At 40.6% G+C, this 23,178-nt stretch overlaps 1 protein-coding gene across 1 annotated transcript in view; it reads right to left on the minus strand.

Moving 5' to 3' along the window:
- The window catches only part of VAT1L (vesicle amine transport 1 like), a 53,269-nt gene extending 30,549 nt beyond the window's left edge, over positions 1–22,720 (minus strand). Inside the window, exons 1-5 of the mRNA XM_040571123.1 lie at positions 22,362–22,720; positions 17,337–17,466; positions 13,390–13,605; positions 1,528–1,670; positions 471–574 (exon numbers count right to left, since the gene is read on the minus strand). Of these exons, the coding sequence (XP_040427057.1) occupies positions 471–574; positions 1,528–1,670; positions 13,390–13,605; positions 17,337–17,466; positions 22,362–22,591 (823 nt within the window). The 5' untranslated portion in view covers positions 22,592–22,720. The remainder of the gene's footprint in view (positions 1–470; positions 575–1,527; positions 1,671–13,389; positions 13,606–17,336; positions 17,467–22,361) is intronic.
- Between the last annotated feature and the right edge of the window lie 458 nt (positions 22,721–23,178).

Raw genomic sequence — 23,178 nt, forward strand, 5'->3', positions numbered from 1 at the left:
ACATGATTAGAAATTTGTGAACAGAAACCTGAGCTTGAATTCCTCAAAGTCATGTTGAATAGAAACAACAGGTTTCCTCCTGAAAGCTTCCACTAAGTTCTCCTCCCACAAGAACTATGTTAAGGGTTTCCTTGGCCACAGAGCAATTCCTATGATGTGAGGAATGAGAGATCCAAGTTTGCTCCTACATTTCTCTTGCATTATCTAACGTTTAACAATCTGAAACATACATTCATTTTCATTTGTTGGATTTATATTTTTATAGACTTTCTTTGTATTAGCTATTGTTTCTCAATAATTTAGTCCATGCTTATCTTCACTAAAATCCTTTACTGGAAATGGCTCAATTGATAAATTATCACATGGTAGCCACCTAGATACACGTCCAGTTTTGGAAGGGGTGATTTTAAGAGATTCTAAGCTTAGCAAAGTTTTAGTTTTGAAATATGTACCTGGCTGTTTCCACTCACCATATAAAATGTAAGTCCCAAGTGGTTTAAGAAGACTGAGGCCTTTCCCAGTATTTTCTCCACACAGACAGTCCAAAACAATATCTACTCCTTCTGTTGAGATTCTAAAAAGCAAGAAAGAAATCTCACTTTGCAATAGGAGACATTGCCATCATTGTGAGGAATGAAGAAGTTTGACAGGAAGTCTGTGAACTCTATTACCTTATGGTGCCCCTTTGAGAAATTTCTTTGTTATGCCCAGTTAGATAACCTAGTATTTTGACAGATACAAGATGCAGGGAAAAACATTCTCTCTTATCTATCTGACAAGCAAAACAAAAAAGACTTTTTTTTTCCTAAGACCTTCTTATTAATTCCAAAGTTTGCCACCTTTATCAACATCAGTATCTAAAAGCAGTTAGACAGACTTGAAAACAAAGTATATGAAAGCATGTAAATAGAAACAGAAGCACACAGGTCTTCAGAAGGCAACAGGATGATTCTAATCTGAATGCAAACAAACAAAATCTAAGGATCTGAAATCAAAACAGACATCACATGCTGTGATATCAGTCCCTGGCAGAAGGCAAAAACACAAGCAGATGGAATCATACCAGAGAATTCCTCTAAAACCTGGATAACTTACAGATCCACTGAAAAATTCTTACTCTGAATTGAGTACTCTTCTTACCTTGAATTGACTACTGAACCTGAGCTACTACATATGCAGATTAGATGCAGTGAAGTAGTCTTCTGTTAGCATCTGTATTCTTTTCTACTGTATTTAGTTTGCTGACAGCAGACATCCAAGCATGAACATGGACAAACAAAGCTTATGATGCTTATAAAGAAATATGGAGATGCTTGCTATTTTGTCTCCTGTAGTGCAGATCTAGACAGTTTTATATAGCATCTTTATTTTAATTCAGTTCCTGAACTCAAAAATGTGATCTCTTCCCATAAATATGATTAACCCAGTGTTTTTCATAGTATTATGTTTTTCATAGTATTATGCCAGTTGCTATGGGGAATATATATTTTGCCAGATACTACTTAGTGGGGAGGGAAAAAAGATTACCTTTTTATTTCTTGCACATAGTCTGCATTTCTGTCAAACAGGTGAGTTACTGAGTCTTTGATTGCTTCATGTTTGAAAGATGAAGCTGTTCCGAAAACAGTAACATTGGGAATAGTCGAGCAGAGCTGAGCAACAGCTTGACCCTGCAAGCACATCAGTATGTTAGTTCACTGACACAGAAATTGGTTGACAGACTTTGCAGTTACCAATTCACTCGTGACACGGCAAAATCCATCACCAAATATGTGCAAGCACTTCCCAAACTAATTTCTTACCAGTGCAATGCAATTCAGTCATAGGAAAAAATACACTTTAATCAAAAGGATATCCTGAAGACAAAGTAACTGCAGGGATAAAATTAAATTAATCTATCAAAATTGTATTAGAAAAGAGTTCTCCTTGTTCTCTTAACAAAGACAGTGTAATTTAAGGGAAATAATATTAATTTACAAGGAACACCAAAAATGATAACTGAAAGAGCACATCAGGAATATTTCTCGCTTTCTACTTTGCATTTTCCCCAAGGACTCATCAGTAATATCAGCACCTCATACCTCAGCTGCTTCCACGTGCAATTCTAACCTCCTCTGTTCACAGGAAGGCCTCACAGCACCTTATTCCAGAGCAAAATTTCTGGCAGATAATGTAAAATGTACTTGGTTCTGCTGGTACTTAGATACAGCTTTTATTCTTCAGGTTTTTGTGGTCATAATACAGAAAGTCTAGTCGAGTCAGTGCACCATGTACTGTTTCTCAGTGATCACATTTTCTTATAGTTGCAGTAGGTGAGAGCAATTTGGTGTGACAAATACTGCATAGTAAAGCAAATCTGTTTTACCTCGTATTAATAACAAAAATTACTACTGATGATTCAGAATGCAGGAATAGCCATGAGTCACACTAACAGGTTCATTTAGGCCAGTGCCCCATCTTCAAAAGTAATCCATTAGTGAAGGGGAGCAAATGGCCTAAAGCATGAACAGGGAAATAGTTCTCCAGTACATATCCTCTCAGCTTCCCCAGCGTCCACATTGTGAGCCTGTTCTTTTCTATCCTGATCTTGTAAGAAGTTCTTGCAGTATATAATACGCAAATTTCATGTCATGTTTTTAATTTCTGAGCTTTGAAACAGAACTGTTCCTTTCTAATGCCACAAAGAAAATTACAATACTGAAAAAGAGAAGTCATCTTGCTCCATGACAGGCAGGCCTGACTTCCTCCCATCTACACAAACATATACATGCATTCACTGACACACACAGGTATCACATCGCTAAAACTACTCCTAAATTAGAGCAACTGGAACAAGAGCAGAAGCTCGTCAGGCTAGAAAAGGGAGCGTGCAAACTATTTGTACCAAAGCTAGCTTTTGCTCTACTTCATGCAGGTGTTCGCCCAAACTCATACAGGTGTCCCTTAGAATTCCAACTGATGTGGGTCACATTCTGATGGAAGCATATTTGCAGGGATAGGCATGGAGTCAGTGAAAGGATTCTGTCTTCATGGCACACTCTTCCAGCCTGTGGTTTTCACAAGAGACAGATAACACTGAGATGCCTCTCTCTTCCTCAGAGCAAAAGTCCGTTTTCAATTCTAATCTTGCAAGCCCTCTGCATGTAGACAGATATCCGATGGAACCCAACAAGGGCAGTGTGCTCCTGTGAGCTTGCTGGATCCAAACTGCTCGAGACCCTTCACAGACTGACACGTGGCCTCTGCGGCAACCTCCCTAAAGATGGAAGACTCTGTGTCTGGGCAAAAATCCAGCAAGGTCAATCAGATGCCACATCAGTGTTTAAGTAGGAACTGGGGCACTGCAGGATTTGTGCCTTCAAATGTCTGTACTTTGCCTCTCCAGCTTCAGTCCCCAGAAAAATTTAACTTCTAAATTATAACCTGTAACTTCACGAGGCTGAGAGAAGGGAAGTGCTGCTTTAAACACTGAGTCATCTGGATTTCAAAAAAGATCCTAACAGGTCATTTCTTCCACAAACCTTTTTATTATTATTATTATTATTTTACTCTTACCACACTAACAAATAGAAGATAGACCTCTGGTAGCCAAATTCTGCCTCTCATTGCAACCACACTGTTCCACTGAAGCTACTACGTTTACATGGATATGTAAACATATGCCCAGAAGCAAGAAATGGCACAGTGATTCTGAAAATAATGTCTGACTAAATTTAGCAGATTCTTACTTATATTTACAGCTAAAAGATTGTCATTTGTAAACGGTATGTATGCCCAATAAAATCATCCGTGGATAAACACATTTCAGTTCATTCCAACCAGAAACCCTGATTATTAGTATGTAAATACCAGTAATCAGTGCTTGGCTTTCATTTACAGTAGAATAATTGGATAATCCTGCATACCCTGGGGGTCTTGGCATCTTCCCATATAATGCTGAATGTAATTGCTAGTGACAGTCATCTAAGTTGAACATCTCAAGAGGAGAACAGTGTTATTTTTATATGGTGGCATCCAGGAGTTTCAAATTGGTTTCCTACTGGGTTAGTCAGTAAACAGCTGTACAGCAAGGCACAGTTCTGCGATCTTGGGCAGGTACTAAGAGACAAAGAGAAAGGAGCAAGAGGAGGGGTGCACTGTAATTCTTCCTTTACAAGTGAGAAATGGAAATAGCACAGCAAACTGAACAACATATCCAGCGGCTCAGAGAAACTTACAGCAGTACCCAGATCTGAATGTTGATTTGTAGCACGATAATCCAATACCAAACATAAATGACTTTTTCTTTTTAAAATCATCCACTATTTTCCTGGATTGGAATCCTTAATCTATTAGAAATCATAGGCAAATCTCTTCCTGAGGGGCCTCATCTCACAAGATACAATATCTTCTAGGAGCAGAAAAGTTTTCACTCTTCTCATGCTTCATTTCTCTATTACTTATTGTCTTAGTCTAAAGCCTCCAAAAATATTGTAACATAAAATTGGAAGAAAAAATAATCTGACTTTTGTATCTCTCCTTTTCTCAGCCATTTTCACTAGCAATCCTCTTCTCATTTTCTGTCTCTTCCAGAAAACCACCACCCACAGTAATTTAGATAAATCAGTATTTTATAATGTATGCTAGTTGAGTGAAATTCTGACATTATTGATCTATTCTCTAATTAGTTTTCTGCATTTTCAATCTAACTCAGGAAGACAAGGGATAATGAATGTATCCTGAATCAAAAACAGTGCATGTTTAAAAGGTCAAATATTAGAGTAGAAAACGTGTTGTTTTTCATCCTGCAGAAGATGATTAACATTTAACTAAATGACTGTCAGATAAATAGGAGAAATGCACAAAAAAAACACCACCTATTTTCTTCTTGACTCAAACTGACTAGTTCACCCCCCACAGAGACAAGATTATCTAAAACCCCAGGTCAGAATACTTTCTGTGGATATTTAAAGCCTAAAACTGATTCATATGACCAGTATTTTTATAATTGGATGAACAAGATCACTGAAGTATTTTGAGGCAATTCCATGAAACATTCTTCTACAGCTTTCTGAAGATCTTAACACTGAACTTCTTTCTGAAGATCTGACACTGGTTTGTACTAATTTTAGTGCAAAGTGGTCCTAATATTTGTATTTCAAAAATCTAGGAATAAAGGCTGATATTGGGCTTAGCATGCCTTCCTCCCCAAAGCAGGAGAACTGAACTCAACCTATGAACTCAAACGTTTCACTAATTTCTGTGGAATTCGACTAAGCTCCAAAACAGCACTGTGGCTATGCAAGTCGCTCTTAAGTCTCTTTTCTAATCCCTCAAGTCATTTAGCTACTTTTGGATTAGTACCTTTTGTTTAAAGGGCTATACATGTTAGTTGTAAGTACGTGGGGTCCCAGTGCTCAGAATGCCCATGGTTCACAAATGAAATATGCAAACGGAGTTCTGCAGCTGAAAGGAGGAACAGTCTCTTCCCAGGGCCGTGGAGGAGCAGGTGAGATCTCCATGCTGACTCCAGTCCCGCTGCACACTCTCACCCTGACTGCAGGGGCACACAACCACTGTCCTCTGCTTTGGATTCCAAAGCCATTCCCCTCGTAAAAACTGCTTTGTGGTAGAAACAGAAAAGAAGGTTTTCTGTCTCCTCCCTGCCCCGACAAAACCACATCATCTCTATTACCCTTCAGCTTTCACCCAGATAGAGAAGCAGGCACCATGCTATCAGAAATAGTATATGAATTCCAAAACCTTCAGAGTGGGTGTCTAAATAGATAGGCATTGTTTAAAACAAAAAAATAAAGCTCTCCACACATCTGATTTTTTACACAATGTAAATTTCCACATATAAATACTAACTAGATGCTTCCTGAACCTGGGAAAATTCATAAATGGCAAAAAAAACTCACTTGAACACTTAATTTTACTTTTAATAGGATTTAGCAGTCTTTGAATAAATTGATCAATTGCTTCACTGAAGTGATAGACGTGGTTACAAAATATTTCCTTAAAATTGAATTAATCTGCTTTAACATCCATCTGTACACACACACAGACACACACGCGCTTATGCTGCTTATCATGCAGAACTCCACGCAGTGTGTCCTCAAAGAGCTGCATAACTTGGATTGCAGTGTTCTGTGGAAATGAAGCATGTCTCCTAACACTGGATTTGACACTGGAGTCTTGCATCTCTCTAGCTTCAAAGTCTGTTTGATTGATTCCTTTTCAAGGGATCCTGTCTCTTTATAAAGCCAGTATGTTTAACCTAATCTAAACAGACGATTATTATAGAATCTATTATAAATGGATACACTGCTATCTGTTTTAGTTCCAATAGAAAGATTGAAATTTCTTTACATTTCTTTGCTTTAAAATACAACTTTAAACCTGCAGGATTGGAAATTCCTCATACTGAGATAGTCACATAAAAGAAGGGAAAAATAGATTAAAAAATAAAAACTAAACATTATGTTCTGTTTACTTAAACAATTCAAAAGTAAAAACTAAACGCCATGGACATTGAAAAGTCAATATGAAAAGCATGAACAGAAGAAAACTTACTAATCTAATCATCTTATTAATACTAACTTAACACTGGTTGAAGTATAAATACAGAGCGTAAGTTACTGACTTTCTGAAAGGGTCTGGCCTAAAGGCACAGGCCAGACCTAGGTCTGGTGGCCCAGTTGCGTACTGACTGACAGCACTCACAGCTCAGTATTCTTTCATGAAAGCACCCTTTCTGCTCATTATATTTTGCTGTTGTAAACACTGAGCCCAACCTCATAGCAGAAGAGAACAAATGATCTAAAAGATACCACCCAGCAAAACGACATCTGTGAGAACCAATAGCATCACTAAGAAATGATTGTTTCCAGGGCATATTTTTGCAGCCCAGAGGTGCTACACTATTTTTAAAAATAATTCATACTTATTCTTGCACAAGAAACCTGTCTGGCACTGAATGTGAGCAGAATCCACACTTCCAAAGTGCTTTGATGCCACGTAACCGTATTTGAAGGTGGTACAAAGTACACGAGCGTAGTAAGAAAACTGCAAGAGAAGACATCTACTGGCATCAAGGAAAACTTTTCTGTGGTGTTTGGAGAAGTCAGCTGCACTTCTTGAAGGTGTTATTTTTCCAATTATAGCAGAGGAAATTGGAAACCAAACACTCAGGTGAACATTGCAGAGTGGACAAGCTGAACAAGCATTAGGGCAGCATCTGTTACACTCAGTGCACCACAGTAAGTTTTGGAGGAGAGGGAAGGGGAAAGAGTCACCGCGAAATAATGCCCTCTTTTTACTCTCGGACTCTCTTATTTTCTGCAACAATCATCAGGGGATCTTTTTTCCTCTCTCCCTTGAAAACTGTGAAGTTGGGGTGCAACCAAGCCTCCCAGCTGGATCTTCATCTGGTATAAACCCGCTGCACTTAAGGGGAGCTACGAGAGTGTATGGCAGCCAAGATTCTTGCCCAGAGCACATAAACTCTATCCTAAAAGCTGAACAGCCAAGGAAGAGTTAAGCACTGCCTGTCTGTGACATGACTCAGCAGGGGACTTGGGGAAGGACATGTCCTCTGGGGAGTGCTGGGCTGTGAGAGGCAAAAAGAAAGGCCTTCAGGGACTGCAGGCTGCTTTGGTCAGGGAAATTGCTTTTTGCGTATGACTCACCAAGCTTTTGTGTTTGATTAACAGATTATGCTCTGAGGCAGTGTCTGGAAATAGACTCAGGCATGGCACTGGGACTTTCCTGGGCTGCTGAGGGAGCACATCCATGCTTTAGAGGCATTCACACGGCACAGGGCAGCACAATGTAGAGGTGCCCTGTCTGGCTTTAAACGAGATAGCTTGGATACTGAACGCAGCCTAGCCTTGGTTACACAGAGCTCTGTGTGAGCTGATTTATTCTCTTTCTTGTCTGAAGGAGATGAAATAGGAGAAAAGCACTTAGGGTGTATTCATCAAATGCAGAGTGGCTATGAACTGCTAATATGAAAATAGCAAGTGCAGTCCTGGGAAGTACTGGGTAAAGGTTTTAGCAGATCGGGAAGTGGTAATGCCATTGTACAGTATGCTGGCCAGGACCATCAGAAGAGTGGAGTAAATTCCAATTATGCACATTCAAGAAGAACTGACTCAAACACAAGTCATGAGTGCTACTTAATGTACTCCTACCTGCTACGTGCAGACAGACCTAAATTCAATCAGCCCATACAATGTTTAAAAGGATCAGGGATGCTGAGAGACCTATTTTAGAAGGCAAGACTGGCTTTCATACTGGCCTACTGCTGCTTTGCAGCCAACCAGCTCAAAGCCCAGGAAATAAGTATGTGTCTACATGAACCAGCGTGTGTAGGATGACCAAGGACATTGGAGCTTTTGGAAAAGGAGTATGAACAAGCAAACCTGCTTTCAACTTGAAAAATATCGGCCAAGGAAAGATTTGACTCTGAGCATCTCCTTTCTAACCACATACAAATATACATGCTACCAAAGAGATCTGAAGGAACTGTCCCAAGATGAGAGAAAAGCTAATTTTAAAAAAGGGACAACAGAAGATAACACAGATACATTAGCTGGCTACAAATCAAGTCTGGAAATTGAGAAAGACTTATCCACAAGCAAGACAGAGCAGAGACAATTTGAAGGGATAAATGCAGAGCTATTTTTTTTAAGAAGAAATCTAATAATTCTTTTGAAGGGGTTCCTGTGATAGCATGTGACCAGATTTACTAAGGAGTGCCAGTTCTTTGTCAGATAAATATCACCACTTTGGTGATTCAGTTTGGAACACATCCTCAAATATTTGCAATTTATGCAGGGTAGAAGCAATAAAAATGAGGGTTCCTGCCAAGCAGTAACCAATCCTGCCAGGATGACCTGAATCTGTTGCCAAGTCAGATTTATTCTTCAAATTCAAACATGAGAGCTTTTATCTGTAACTTGCTCTACTTGCACCTCCTCTGCTGCTGAGCCTGAAAGGGAAGGGTCAGATCAGAGCTTCAGGACAGCAGGCAATGCTTCTGCCTTTAACACAGCTTAGTTCTAACATCTGCGAGACTGAAATGATAAAGAACTGGTTAATAATTCTGCCTTGCATCTGAGGGGTTAAGTGATGAAATTGAAGTATTTACACAATTTTGATAAATAAACAAAGTTTTGTGTTCTAAATAGACAGAACAAGCAGTATATACAAACCAAACAAATAAGCAAATGGGCATAATGGCAGTCTCTAACAGATCTAAATCCCTGAAAGAATTCATTTTCCAGGTAGATATCATAGACATTGTATTTATTATAGATTGTATTTATTATAGCTAGAAGTGATGATCATAAGGGTTTTTTTTTGCTTCATTTTGATTTTTAATACAACAGTCCTGTATTTATACTAATTCAATTAATCCAGGGTGCAGTTCACAAGTTTATATAGTTGTTCTTAAAAATTATTAATGTAATCTCATACAAGCCTGTGCTGTGGCTTGCACTGACTTACACAGTCTTCATTTTAGAGAACTAATTGCTTCATACAGCAGATCAGTCCCAGTGGGGTGCATGCTAATGCTCAGTTTTCTCGGTCTATTTTCCTCAGATGCCACTTGGCTTCACTCAAAAAAAAGACAATTGAGTGTATTTGTGAAGAGAGCTATTCTACTATTGTCTGACGGTCATTTCAAACTTTAATTACAGAGTTTTACAGTTAAGATAAGCTATTTTCTCAACTGGGTATATACAAGAACATATAGCTTACTGTAGAACAAACTCCTCATATTTTTGAGTATTAATTTCTATGTGAGTATAACACGAAGTTTTTGAAGTTCATTGTTAGCTGACCTTCTCCATATTTTAGCAATCAGTTCAGAAGGGCACTTACACTAGCTTTAAGCATTTAAATTCTATACACACTATACAATTTTATCTCTTGTTAATTATCGAACTGCCCTACTAATCAATATAATGGTCTGCTTAAACAGAAGTGTTTAAGTGTCCTACCAGGCAGAGGCCTGAAAGATAGCATATGACCAGCTTTGTCCTTGTTAGATCTTGATCCGTAACAGTTAGAGCAATGATAACAGAATTATTTGCAAGATTTCTCATTTACGTCTGATCAGACATGAGCCTATACCACACTTTCCCAGAAGGCCCCTAAAATTTCTCCAGCCTACTTCACTGTCCTGGCTGGCAGCTGAGTCAGCCTCTCTTAACCTCCTCTACCTCAAGAGGGAAAAAAAGAAAAAACAAATAAAATCCCCAAAGCAGCCCCCACTGCAAACAATCAAAGTCAACAAACTGACCCTAGGAAACAAAAGCAAATACAATCTCTCCTTTCAAGCCCCCTTTCTCTTTAGAGGAGTCTTTCTCTTTAGAGGAGTTACAATGGAAGGCTACATTATGCATTGTCAGAGGCAGAGCTTGTGACTGTCCACATTTCTTCTTCTAGTTCACAGAGGCAAGGTGCTTCCCTATAACTATACAAGTTTCCTACCATGAACAGAGAAGATCATATGATGCCCTGATGAACGCAAGGCAGGGAGGGTATTGATCTGGTATATGGAACAGGATTCAAGTCTCTGTAACTGAAAAAAAGAGGCATGTGCGAGTTTTTTTTCAGTATCAGTTATCTTGGTGTGTTTTTTTTTTCTCTGCATCATCTTCTGATGTCTCCTGGAACATCTGGAAATAGGTAAACTGCCTTATTGAAAGCATCCTGTCAGATATTAAATGATACCATCCCATACGAAACACACCCCTGGCACAGATGTGAAGGCAATTGCTATAGTTTCCTCACTACATGTACATCCAGAAACACATCTACAACCAGAAATATGGCCACATAAATAAACTGAGGCAATACATAAGTAAAGGTTGTTGAGAATTTTCCCCAATTCATTTTTTTTAATTGCTGCACAATTCTCCCAAAGAGGACTGGGGAGCCAGAACAAAGAAGCTCACAAATATTTTTGAAGCAACAAGTTCTTTTTCGTAAACTGCATGAAGTGGCTAAAATAATGATCTTGTATAACGAGAAAGGAACAATTACAAACTTCTAGTCCCACAGGGAGCCTATTGTCTCATTAAAGTATTCTGGAATTTCTATGGCATTTAGAAACAAACTGGACAGGTTTTCCACTTGCTGAAAATGTTAATGGGCCTTGTATCTATTAAAGCAACAGCACAAAAAAATCTCTTCACATAGTGAAGTTTTCTGTTGAAAACTGAAATGCCAGTTTTCTCTTTTATTAGCAAACCACTTCGTGAAAATAATTTCTTCGATTGAGGTTGTTACATTTTTCAAAGGATTAATGGACAGAGTATTAGAGAGGTTTAAGGAGGAATACACACACAGGTCCTCTGAAATCTTTGTCTAGTTAGTAGAAGAGGGAAAAAAATCACACATCTCCAGAGTGAGAGCTTACCTCTAAGACCTATCAAGCAATGGGAAAAGCATTTCCTTTCCAGTTCCAGTAACACCTGCTCTTCCCTTACAAAGAACAGACTGCATGAGGTACTCTCCCCAGAGTCTCCCACAGGGATCAGCACCCTGTCTTGCAGGCTAGTCAGCTCCAGCTCCATCTTACGTGCAGTCCTCCCCAGATTACACACAGACCTACACCAGTTATTGCCCAGTTTCTTCCCAGATCGCTGGACTTTCCTCTGAAAATGCTGTTTTATTTAATTACTTAACAGGGAAAAGATATGGTTTTCCCTTGTTCTGCTGGGAGCCAGCCGCAACCTGTCCCCCCTTCAGCTGCTCTGAGAGGAGGCAGCCACAGCAGAGGACTAGTTGAAAGATGCTTGTTGGGCTTCCGTGATACAGAGGAAGGCAGCAGTACCTTAGAGAACAGCCCAGCAGATGGTTTGGACGCTAGTGAGGAAGACTGTGTGTGAGTTGATAGTGTTAACAGTGCTTAAATAAGAGGAGAAGGAAATAATTAAAGGTGAGCGATGTTAGAAAAAGGGAGAGAAAGGAATAAAAAGGAAGAAAGAAATGTAGCAAGAACATTTTATCCCCACAGGGACAAGGAGTTCATTTTCTCTGAAGATGTGCATATGCACAGGGTGTTCTGCTAACTCCATATGCTCAGCCTAGGTCCATATAGTGTCAGCTGGGCTGACAACCCTTCAAGTAAACGCAGAGTCTTAGAATATCCTGAATGTGTGGCCTCATGTTGCTTTAACAGTCCTAAATTCCACATGAAAAGATTTAATATTAAAGAACAATAAAGTCAGCCATAATGCTGTAGGTTGTACTTCGCCGAACCATAATAAGATTATAAATTCCATTCAGTTACAGAAGTATTCCAAGAGGACCATTTACTACTGCAAGTAGGATTATTGTTAGCTAAAAACATTTCATGCAGGGAACTGGTGAATTTATTCCTTTGATAACAGCTTTCATTTATATGAGAACCTGAAAGAAGGTCAAAGGACACAGAATTAGGCTAAGGTGTTTGGGGCTGCCTACCAGGTTTCAGTAGACAACAGAATATTAATTTAGCATACATACGGCATAACAGGAAAACAGAAGAGGTGCTCCAATTTAGAAGGCTGAGATCTGCTAATGTTCTCAGGTCATAAAATCGGTCTTATGGAAAAGGACTGTGCAATTTCAAATGTAAACATACTCCCCTGTTGGTATGTTAATATTTTGTACAAGCTTATATATTTTCCGAAAGAGAGATTTTTTTCCAAAGAGAGAGTTCAAGCAACTGGTGACGCTAAGTGCTCACTTGTGGCTTCCTTGTGTGGCCTGGTATTCCACCCAATTGATCCAGCTGTTGCTTCGCCCATGCAATGCAACACCTCTTTACTGATGATCTAAACCACGGCATGCAGCAGCCACCACTGACTCAAATTCTGTATTTGTATGGTATTTTCCTCAGTTTTGGGATGATAATATTTTTCACTGCTTTCAATCCCTCCGCAACAAAGGAAAAAAAGTACAGTGCCATTCATAGGGAAAACATCACACATGCGCACAGCATCTGAAGGAGTATTCCAATAGGGCTATGTATTGCAAAGAGGATTATGGTTACCTACAAATACCTTATGCAGGGAGCTGATTTATTTAATCTTTTCATTACAGCCTTCTTTCACAAAGAACAAGTACAAAGTGCATAAACTTAGGGATACGAAGTTTGAGGTAACACTTACTTCTCGATCTTTAACTAACTTCTAAAGGCTTTTGGAGGTATTTTTGTGTAGAGTCAATTGTCAGAGCATTTTTATTTCACCAGAAGCTCCTGACAACCATTTGCACCAGTGTTTTGATGGAGTTCCTGCTCATCACAACCCCCCATATAGGTAAATCTGGTATCAAACCAAACCAAAAGCGGCATCTGGCTCTTTTCAGTGACTGGATGACAGGAAAATAAGAGAAATTCCAACCTACCACCCCACCTCCTGCAGAGTGAACCAGCACAGACATGCCTTCTCTTAGGTTAGCAACTTCAAAGAGCATCATGTAGGCAGTTACAAAGTTCATGGGAAATGCAGCAGCTTCAGAAAAACTCATGTCATCTGGGATCTTGTAGACAAATTCTGCCGGGGTACATACTACTTCAGCCCATGCATTGTAGTTTACAAAAGCCATGACTCTGTCTCCAATCTACAAACAAGGAAGAAAACAATGTTGAGGATATGTCTGCAACTTAAACTGTAAAAAGAAACTTGTAACATCTGCAATTTTCCTGTTCAAGCTGTGACAGACTGTAAAAATAATGGTGATCCACATCTTTGGCAACACAGCAGTTAAGCTGCTCAACTTTGGGCTTTTACCATTTTTTAATTGTATTTAATAACTTTAATTTAATAACAAAAATATCAAAGTTAAGGCCACATCTTTTTTCCTACGCTGCTTCTCTGATAGAGCAGCCTATCACCATCGTCAATACCAGCCATCTTTTGCCAGCAGTTCCTAAATAACAAATGGGGCTGTGAACAATCAAAACACCATTCCCATTAATAACCAGAAAATTCTACTTACAGGAAAAAAAAAAAAAAAGAGAAGAAAAAAAAGAAACCTTACAGTGAGATGCACGGTATAAACAATTACATTCAAGATAAATTTTCATTTTGCCTTCTCAGTCTTCACAATGATTTATACCTACTTCTTCTCTCTGTGAATTGAGAAGGGGAGGACTTGTACTCTGCTAGACAGAGCACAACACGAAAGGGTTCAGAAACCACTCACTTATAATACTATTGATATCTACTCTCTAGTTTTACCATCTTAATAACCAATTCTACCTCTGCATGTCCATAATGACTGCCATTTCTACAGCCATGTGGCAGAGCAGAATTGGATCCTGCAATTTCAAATATGCCTGCCACCTTAAACATAAAAACTATAACTCTGGTTACTAAGGTAACTGAGGTGCATTCAGGGGTACAATCAGAGTTGGAAAGCAACACTTGAATCAAAGTAGAATCTGGTCAAGCGGGTCAACCTGGGAGAGCCACAGCAAGCAGCATTTGGCCAATATGTAGTAAAGCCTTCACAGGCATGACTCTTACAAACTTGAGACAATGCCTTGTCCGCAGCAGCTCCTACATGTATTTTGTCTTGCCTTTCTGTAATACGCAAATAAAAATAGCAACGTTTACCATGATAGGAGCTCTTCAATGGAGCCACAGTATAAGCATTCAGGCAGGAATAGGAACAAACTTTAGGACTTGGTATTTTAACTGCAACCAATAGAAGCTCTCCCTCTAAAATGCGCTTGCTTATCTGCCTGATATTTTCTATCTTACATTCTACTAATACCCACTAATTCTTTGGTGATACTAAAGGTTGTTCTTGATCTACTTAAGCTACATTTGACAGCAATGGAGTAAAGCATAACATTAGTACCTTCAGGCAAATGTTTATAGCACAGGCACATTTTGGTCTCCCAAGCACTTGTCATCACTTTGGCTTTGGGATATTGTGGGTTTGCTAAATGCTAAGGTGCTGCTGACAGCTCTGAAGGGTCTGTCTCTTTTAGAATGAAGATGCTGAAACAGAACTGTCATTCCGATTTCACTGAATGCCGCCTCCTTTTGAAACACACATTCAAATTAGCAATGCATCACTGGTAACCGCTCTGTGGCTCCTTTTGATGTTAGTAAAGTTTATAACATCTAAAGTCTGTTAAGATTAATTAGTGAATATGTTAGTACATCCTATATCCTTGCAAACGAACATAACTGATTACTGAAAGAATGCAGAGGGAGAGGTCCCTCTTGGTGATTCCCAAGGGACTTCTTAATAATAATAAAAATCATATTTTACTACCAACTTTATACAGAGCCTAGACATCATGTCAGATTAGGCCTTAGTTCCTGAGAACCATCCCCACAACTATAGATCAGACATGTTACATCTGAGCTCAGTGAAAATCAGTGTTTGCTCTTAATGGGAGAAAGAATAGGCTTTTACTCTTCCATTTCCTTAAAAATAAAATTATAAAAAGGCTTTCTTTCAATATAAAACATGTTCTTACACATTTCTATCAAAATGGACAGCCATTCATCATGTCTTACAATAACACAATTATAGCTAGTGAAGACAAGAAATGGCTGGCAATATCTCAAGTGTAAGACAGCCTGAGTACAGATTAGGGGCCATTGTTATCAAATGCCTACAACTTGAACAGGATTTGAACTGGAAGGGACCTACAAAAGGAAAGAAGGTCAGAAGATATAGGGTGTAATCTTTGCCATTCCTGCAATCACTATGAACAGGGGTAACAGCATATGTCAACACGACAACGAGCACCTGACATCCTCCTATTCTGTGTAAAAAAAAAAAAAAAATTATAAAGAAACTGAGAGAACATCATTGCATCTTCCTCCTGGGACATCCCCCTGCTGATGGGCTCATACCTGTGCAGAGCAGTTATTTTGAGCGTCAGACCTTCTAGATGACTCAAACACTACCTTGACTATGCATATTATAAGTGAAAAGTAAAATACCGTGATTTGTTTAGATTTCACGGAGTACACTAGGGCACAAACATGTTTTATCGTCCGAACAAAGCCGTAACTTTTAAAGAGACCCAGTATATTCATTCAGGTGCAACACTACTCAAACAAGCACCATATGCTGTAGCCTTATGATGCCCTTTAAAAATAGCAGGAATGTTTAAACTAAGAAAGCTGACGTAGAGCAGAAAACTTCCTATGCTCCTTTCGTAGAATATTCGTCTGTATGGATTATAACTACAAAACACAGAATACTAGAGCTGAATAATTGAAGCAGTTGTGTTTTTCAAATAGTAAAGTTTTTGCTCGGTTATTGTTTATCACAAAAACATTGAAAGATTATGGGTTGTTGCAAGGCAGAGACAGGGCAGGAGGGGGAAAGTGGAGAAATGTCCTAAGAGCAGCTCATCACTGACACCTTACTGGAAAGTAAATTGGCCATTATCTTTACTCAACTGAGAATTTTTGAAGCTTTTCTAAAAAACCAAAAATGTTACCTTTAAATACAGATATTTTAGGTAATTGCCTTCTTAAGATCAAGATACAATAAGAATTCAGAAAATACAATTATACTTGATGACATGGCTGATTCAGCAAATAGCTAAGATAGGGTTGACATGCATTAACTCAGTTCTTTCCTAGTACAGAATTTTTTGTATCTAGTGTAGGAAAAGTGCAAGATTGGAGGGAACAGGCATGTTTAATATCAATAATGGAATAGAAGATAGGACAGAATGCTGTTTATATGTAATACGAGACACCAAAGAGTATATATTGACAACCAGTTCTGAAAGCTTTATTATATACATTAACTATTTGTCATTTATCACTACTTTGTTGGTCTAAATAGATTCTGATCTGAGGAAAAGGATAAGTCATATACCCATAATCAGGGTCCCATTATTATCTGTGCCAAATGAAGGCACACAACTGTAAGAAACAATGCTTATCATAGATGGGGTCTTGTTAATTCAAGATCAGAAGTTCAAACTAGAATCAGCAGTGCCTGGGCTTTGAGGAACTTCACAACAATGACAGCGAATGTGGCAAAGAAAAGAAACTAAACAAGTTAACTCAATTTCTTTTAGTTTCTTAAAGCACACCAGTCAGGCTTTCCAGTTCCTACACAGCCCTCCAGATATGCACACAGCACAAATGACTTTTCAGGAAGGATTTGAAGGCAGTCATATGGCTTCAGGCACTAATCAAAGCGGTCATTCTCATGGTTGGGAAGCAGAAAAGAAAAATTGCCCTTTCAGATCTCAACAGGGTAGTGAAGGCTCCTGTTGCTGGCGGCTTAGAAAGAATTAGGGGCAACATTCTCAGTGAAGTGATGATTATTTAGTCTTTCCCTGGAAGCAGAGAAAATATTACCTCAAATCCTTTCACGCTATCTCCAAGAGCTTCTACGATTCCAGAGCACTCAAAGCCAGGAACAAGTGGTGTCTTAGGAGGGTTGTCAATATTCCCCTGTCGTACCATCAAGTCAATAAAATTCAAACCACTGTAAAACACAGGAAAAAGTAAAATCAAGGCTACTGCCACAGATTAAAGCAGAGGGGGAAAACTTGACCCAAGTGATGCGAAAGCCAGAAAACCTCAGGGCAACATTAAAAACCTGGGCTCCACAGCATACAAGTGACCCAGCAGATGTTCACATTCTTCCCTTGTGGAACAGACCAATGTTACACCACCGTGGTACAGGCCTTGGGCAGAAGTACATGTGCAAGGCAACCACACATGTCGTAAGTATATCCCCAGAGCTTACTGACTGGTCAGGAGTCACATGTAGAAATTCAAGGGCCATTTACAATTCAGCACAAGGAAACATCATGATTTCCATTAAATTCTATTTAAGGAAAAAAAAAATCACACAACATAGATGCTTTGGACCAAAAACAACCTGATGTAACTGTCCTAAACTCTGAAGTGACCCCAGGAATCTCATGTTCATCTCAGGCAGGTATCCAACCTTGACAAAAGTAAGTTTCAGGTAGGCTATTGTTTTATAACTCTTCCTCCTGGATCACTTTTGTACAGTTTTACAATGGTTAATTAGGTCTTTGGGAGTCCTCAGGGTTGCTGCTCAGGAAGTTTACAGTTCTCCCTTGTAGTGTGAGTTTTACAAAAGTCTTGAAGCATCTTTGCTTTGTCTTTTACATGCTATCCATTTTTAGTTAGTAAGATGTTGTGGTTTTCTAGGCTGCCAAAAACAAATAAGCAAAACAGAAACACGCAACTAAAAGGTACCATGTTTATGCACTTTGTGCATATACTGATTCCTGGCACAAACACCATACACACAGTTAAAACTTCTAACTAGCCAAAATATGCTCCAGCATTAATCCATTCTTGTAAAACACAGCCCTGTATTTATTGTTAGCTGGAACTGCTGCATGCCAACTCCCCCGAGTCCATGAAGCTATGCACTCAGCCCGTCCTGCTCATGCATATGATACCAGCAATTCCTCTGATACACAGAGTTACTGATGTGAACAAGTATTTATGCGATGGGGCTTTAGTCAGATACTAATCAAGACACACACAGACTGAACAGAGCCAACAAACCAAAAGACAGAAGAGACACACAGCACAACATGTAGACAACACAGCATTCATGAGATGTAGGTCACCAGGGGAGGGAAAAGAAAAAAGGAAATGTCACCAAACAAATATTTGCAATTGTGATATAGGGTTTAAAAGCGACCTGAACGCATAATCTTTAGCTTTAAAAGCAGAATTACTGATTATTTTTGGAAAATTATTATACTCTTCCTAAAAACATTAATTCTTACAAAATAACTTTTCAGACAATATTTAGTTTTGCATCTAACTACATGGTACTAGCAATTCAGTTCTCCTCTCGTTTCATTTCTTTATCCTCAATGAAAGGCAGCAATATTAAATAAAACAAAAAAGGAAGTTAATCTCTACAATGAATTTACAAGATTTAGTACTAAAACAGCTGTGATGTAAAGAGGTAAAAAAGGATTATGTACCTTGTATAGTGTTTAAGTTGCATGTTTTTATTAATTTAATTACCAGCTTCTTCATTCACTTCACCTTTAATCTCTTATAGGTCTATGTGCTTTCACATCCCTGTTGCTCACATATATCCTCTGCACTTTCAAGTAGAAATGGGTGGTTTTATTTTACCAGCCAGATCTCAACAAGTTGTATCAACAACAGTAGACCTGAAAGCACAACTGGGTTGTGCGATAAGACCAACAAATAGTTTCTTTTTTCTTTGAATAACCTGGAGGGCCCAAAAATGAATGACTAGTTCACCAATTACCTCCGAGAAACCCGACCTTATCAAATCCTTTACTGAGATTCAACCTATAGCAGACATGGGAAAATGGAAATTTGGCTGCACAGAGCATCACAAGCAAAAGTCTCATGGTGAGTGGTGGTTCTAGACAACACAATTTATTCCTTGTATTAGTATAAACCAGCATAGCCTGCTGAGATGTGCAGTGCAACAAAGTGACTCCTGAACTTTAAGCAAGTGCATATGCAGAGGGGGAAGTGTAAAATCAAAGTGATCCAGGGAGGAAAAGCACACAGCTTCCTGCAGTTGTGTGTTTTACATCCTAAAGCAAGAACTGTGTGTAAATTGAGATAGGGGAGGATATAAATTACCAGTGTCAGCACATTGACACAGGGGTTCTGCAACTGCCTTTCTGTGACAGAATTGGGATACTGGCATGAACTACACAGACTGACTTATCCGTCCATCTCTGGAGGCGGAGTTTATCAAAACTGAATTATCTTTGAATCTGACTTGCTAAGTCTGCAACATTTTGCCTTAATAGTTTTGAGGATCTTGAAGATTTTTTTTATTCTTGTGGTTTAGCTTCGCTGCATTTTTTAAATGTGGAAAGCCCTGTGGGCACAATATTGTACCCTGGACTTCTTTCATCAGTAGACCAGCAATGGTCAGCTTGGTTCTCTTTGCTATGTTCCACATACTAGAGGATGCCCAGCACCTTCCACCGCAAAATACCAAACCAGAGCGTTGAGGATGGTCTGCAAGGTTTGGACAGCAGTCACATTGGGTCTTTCTTATTTCATTGTAAGATTCCACTGAAATTAATTACCAAAGTCAATGAAATACAACAGAGCAAAGAAGAGTATTGAGTTCTACATTCTCAGAAGTAACCTTCCTCTTACACCAGCAAGTAAATTGCCTGAAAATCTCATGCTTTTCATCCAGAAACAGCTACATGAACAAGGCTCCCTTTAAGAATGAAATTCATACAGTCTGCTATTCTGCTATACTTAGGATTTCTTTTATTTGCTACCAGTTTTTTTAAGTGCTGCTGTCTCAAAACCACCAAGTCAGAGTCACTTCTGCTTCATTCCTTATGACGCACATGCATAGCGGCAGAAGGAAGAAATAATTATAACAGAGCAAAGAAAAATAAAGGGAGGTAATTACAGGACACCACTCCTTACTCACACATCCTATCTGAAATATCTGTTTGGGTTTGTTCTAGCTATTTGTCTCATCTTTTAAACAATATGTATACTAGCATTTTGTAGGCTGCAGATTACGATACAAATAAATACAGCAATTTCAACTGCTCTGTCATTATCAATCAAAAATTATTTCAGGGAGTATGCAGAAGCTGTGACTCAGCTTGGACATCGATAGCTGTTCCATTTCTTAGTCACAGAATGAGGCTAACACATGACTCATCACAACCGAGACGTTTTCAATTGGATCACTGATATACCAGACCTTCAAAAGAATTAGTCAACTGGCTTAGTGCTAATAGCAACGTATCCCCCATCGCCTCTATTTATAGCACCGTACTATAAAATGTATACATATAATTTAACTGGTTTTACTGATGTATTTCATCATGCATACACACATTCTTCTTAAAATAAAAGTTAACTTTCTCTACAAGTCAACTTGTATGAGTCAACTACAAAATTGATGCAACTAAGAACTGTTCAACTGAGCATTACTTGGCATCAATAATGACCTAGGAGGAGCTCATCTCTGACACGTTCTGCACTGTGTGCACTAACAGGTGGACACCGCGCTGCACTGCCGACAGACATTTCTCTCACTCAGTCTCCCAGACTGGACTACAAGTCCATCATCATCCCGATCAATCTTCTGTATTTACAGACTTAGGTCAAGAAGATTGGCAAATTGATTTTGGCTTGTTTGGAAGCAAACTTTTGTGACCTGACTACCTTTCAGCCCTACAGCCATTTCCAGCTAGGACTGACGAGCAGACCACGCAGCCTACAGGCTCCTGGGGTGTGGATGAAAGCTTCAGAAACATACACAGTACTGTGCAGGCTGGCAGTAACTGTGAAGTAGCTGAGCGGATCTACTGATGCTATAAACAGCATGTGTGCAACTCGCACAGCTCCCTAATGATGATATTACCCTGGGAAGCAACTGTAGTTGTAACAGAGCAGAGTATTTCTATTTTACAGCCAAGTGTTTCTTCACAGCTAACTTGTGATCTGTGATACATGCATGCCTACTGCTTTGCTGAACATGGAGTTCATACAGGTACTGGTATGAACTGGAGCTCACACAGGTAGTGGGCTGTCTAAAAAGGCTGACACACTCCACTGTGCCCCAAGGCTCCAAGACCTGAGGCACATTGTTGTTACAACCCATGGTTCAAACTCGCTGCCCTGTGACAGCATCACTTTTAGGGCACGCTGCTCGAAATAAACCACTCAGCCTTCACCTTGGCCTTTGTCCTCTGGCAGCATCATGTTTTCATGCAACAGAAGGGGACAACAGACGAGAAACCTCTGTCTTAGGTAAAATTAATTTGGTCTGTTACACGTCAACTTGTGTAATAAGGCCCCAAAGTTATCTTCTGCCACTTGGAAAAAAAATAAAAATCCTGTTTTCATTAGGAACATGTGCGCTGCGAACTAGCTATCTAGGAAGAACATCCTGCTCCAATTGTTAGGGGTAAGGAAAAAAAAAGAAAAGCCTTCTAGGAAAGCTCCGTTCAGGATCCCAGCAGCCTGCTAACCATGCATCGGCTGAGCGAGGAATTAAACCCAGTAAGTTGTCCTCAACACCAGCTCTGCTGTTGCACAAGCTCCGAAGAAAAACTATGGTGATAGAGGCGGGATTCCCGGGAGGAAAACAAGGGGCAGCAACAACCAAGGGGCAGCATCAACCAAGGGACACCATCGAACAACCATGGGGCAGCACCAAATAGCCATGGGGCAGCACCAGACAAGGGAAAGCACCAAACAACCAAGGGGCAGCAGCAGTCGGGAGGGGACCAGGTGCTGAGTGCCGTCCTCCCCACACCCACCCACCCAAACACACACACACACACACACACACACACACAGACACAGACACACACACACACACACACGCCGGAGGAGACGATACTGGACCAGGCTTTCACGCGGATCTTCAGCTCCCCTTCCTGCGGCTCCGGCATGGCTTTCTTGGACACGCGGAGCTTGTTGAGCCCCCCGAAGGCGGACAGCACCACGGCTCTCATCTCCTTGGTGTCCGCTGCCCGCAGGCTGCCGGCGGAGCTGCCCTCGGCGGCTTCCTTGCCGCCCTCCTTCTCGATCATCTGCTCCGTCTCCTCCGCTCGCTGCGCTCCCTCCTTGGCCATGGCGGGGCTGCGCCGCCGGCTGCTGCCTCTGCTGCCTCTGCCGCTGCTTCGCGGGGCGCGGTGCCGCCGTGTGGAATGGCCGCGGGTCCGCCCGCCCTCCGCAATGCACCGCCCGGCTGCGCAGCGCCCTCCGCCGCCTCGCCTCGGTGGCAGGGGGGGGCCCGCGGCGCCCCAACCCGCCCCGCGCCTCCGCCCCGCCGGGCCCGCGGCCGAGCCCGGCCGCCACGCCCTGAGGGAGCCTGCCCGTCGCCCCTCAGCCCGCGCCGGGCGGCCGGGAGGGACGCTGAGGCGGCAGGGGAGACGCGGGTGGCGTCGTCCCCTCCCCGAGTCAAACCTGCAAAAAGCCCCCCCGGTGGCCTTTGATCAGGCCTGGGCATAGCCCCGGCCCGCTGAAAGCGTGGTGTGTGAGCCCCAGCGCAGGGGGCTCAGCCTCATGGGGCTGGGAGTTGTGCCTGCTGAGGTGTTTGCAGGTGGCATGCCACCCGTGCATTGTGGTCTTGTGGAAACAGCACGAACCCAGCATGAACCCCTTGTCACTTCACATGCCAGCACCGCCATGGCTTCACAAGTATGGCAAGGCCCAGAGC

The sequence above is a fragment of the Cygnus olor genome, chromosome 12 (assembly GCF_009769625.2).
Source record: "Cygnus olor isolate bCygOlo1 chromosome 12, bCygOlo1.pri.v2, whole genome shotgun sequence".
NCBI lineage: Eukaryota > Metazoa > Chordata > Aves > Anseriformes > Anatidae > Cygnus > Cygnus olor.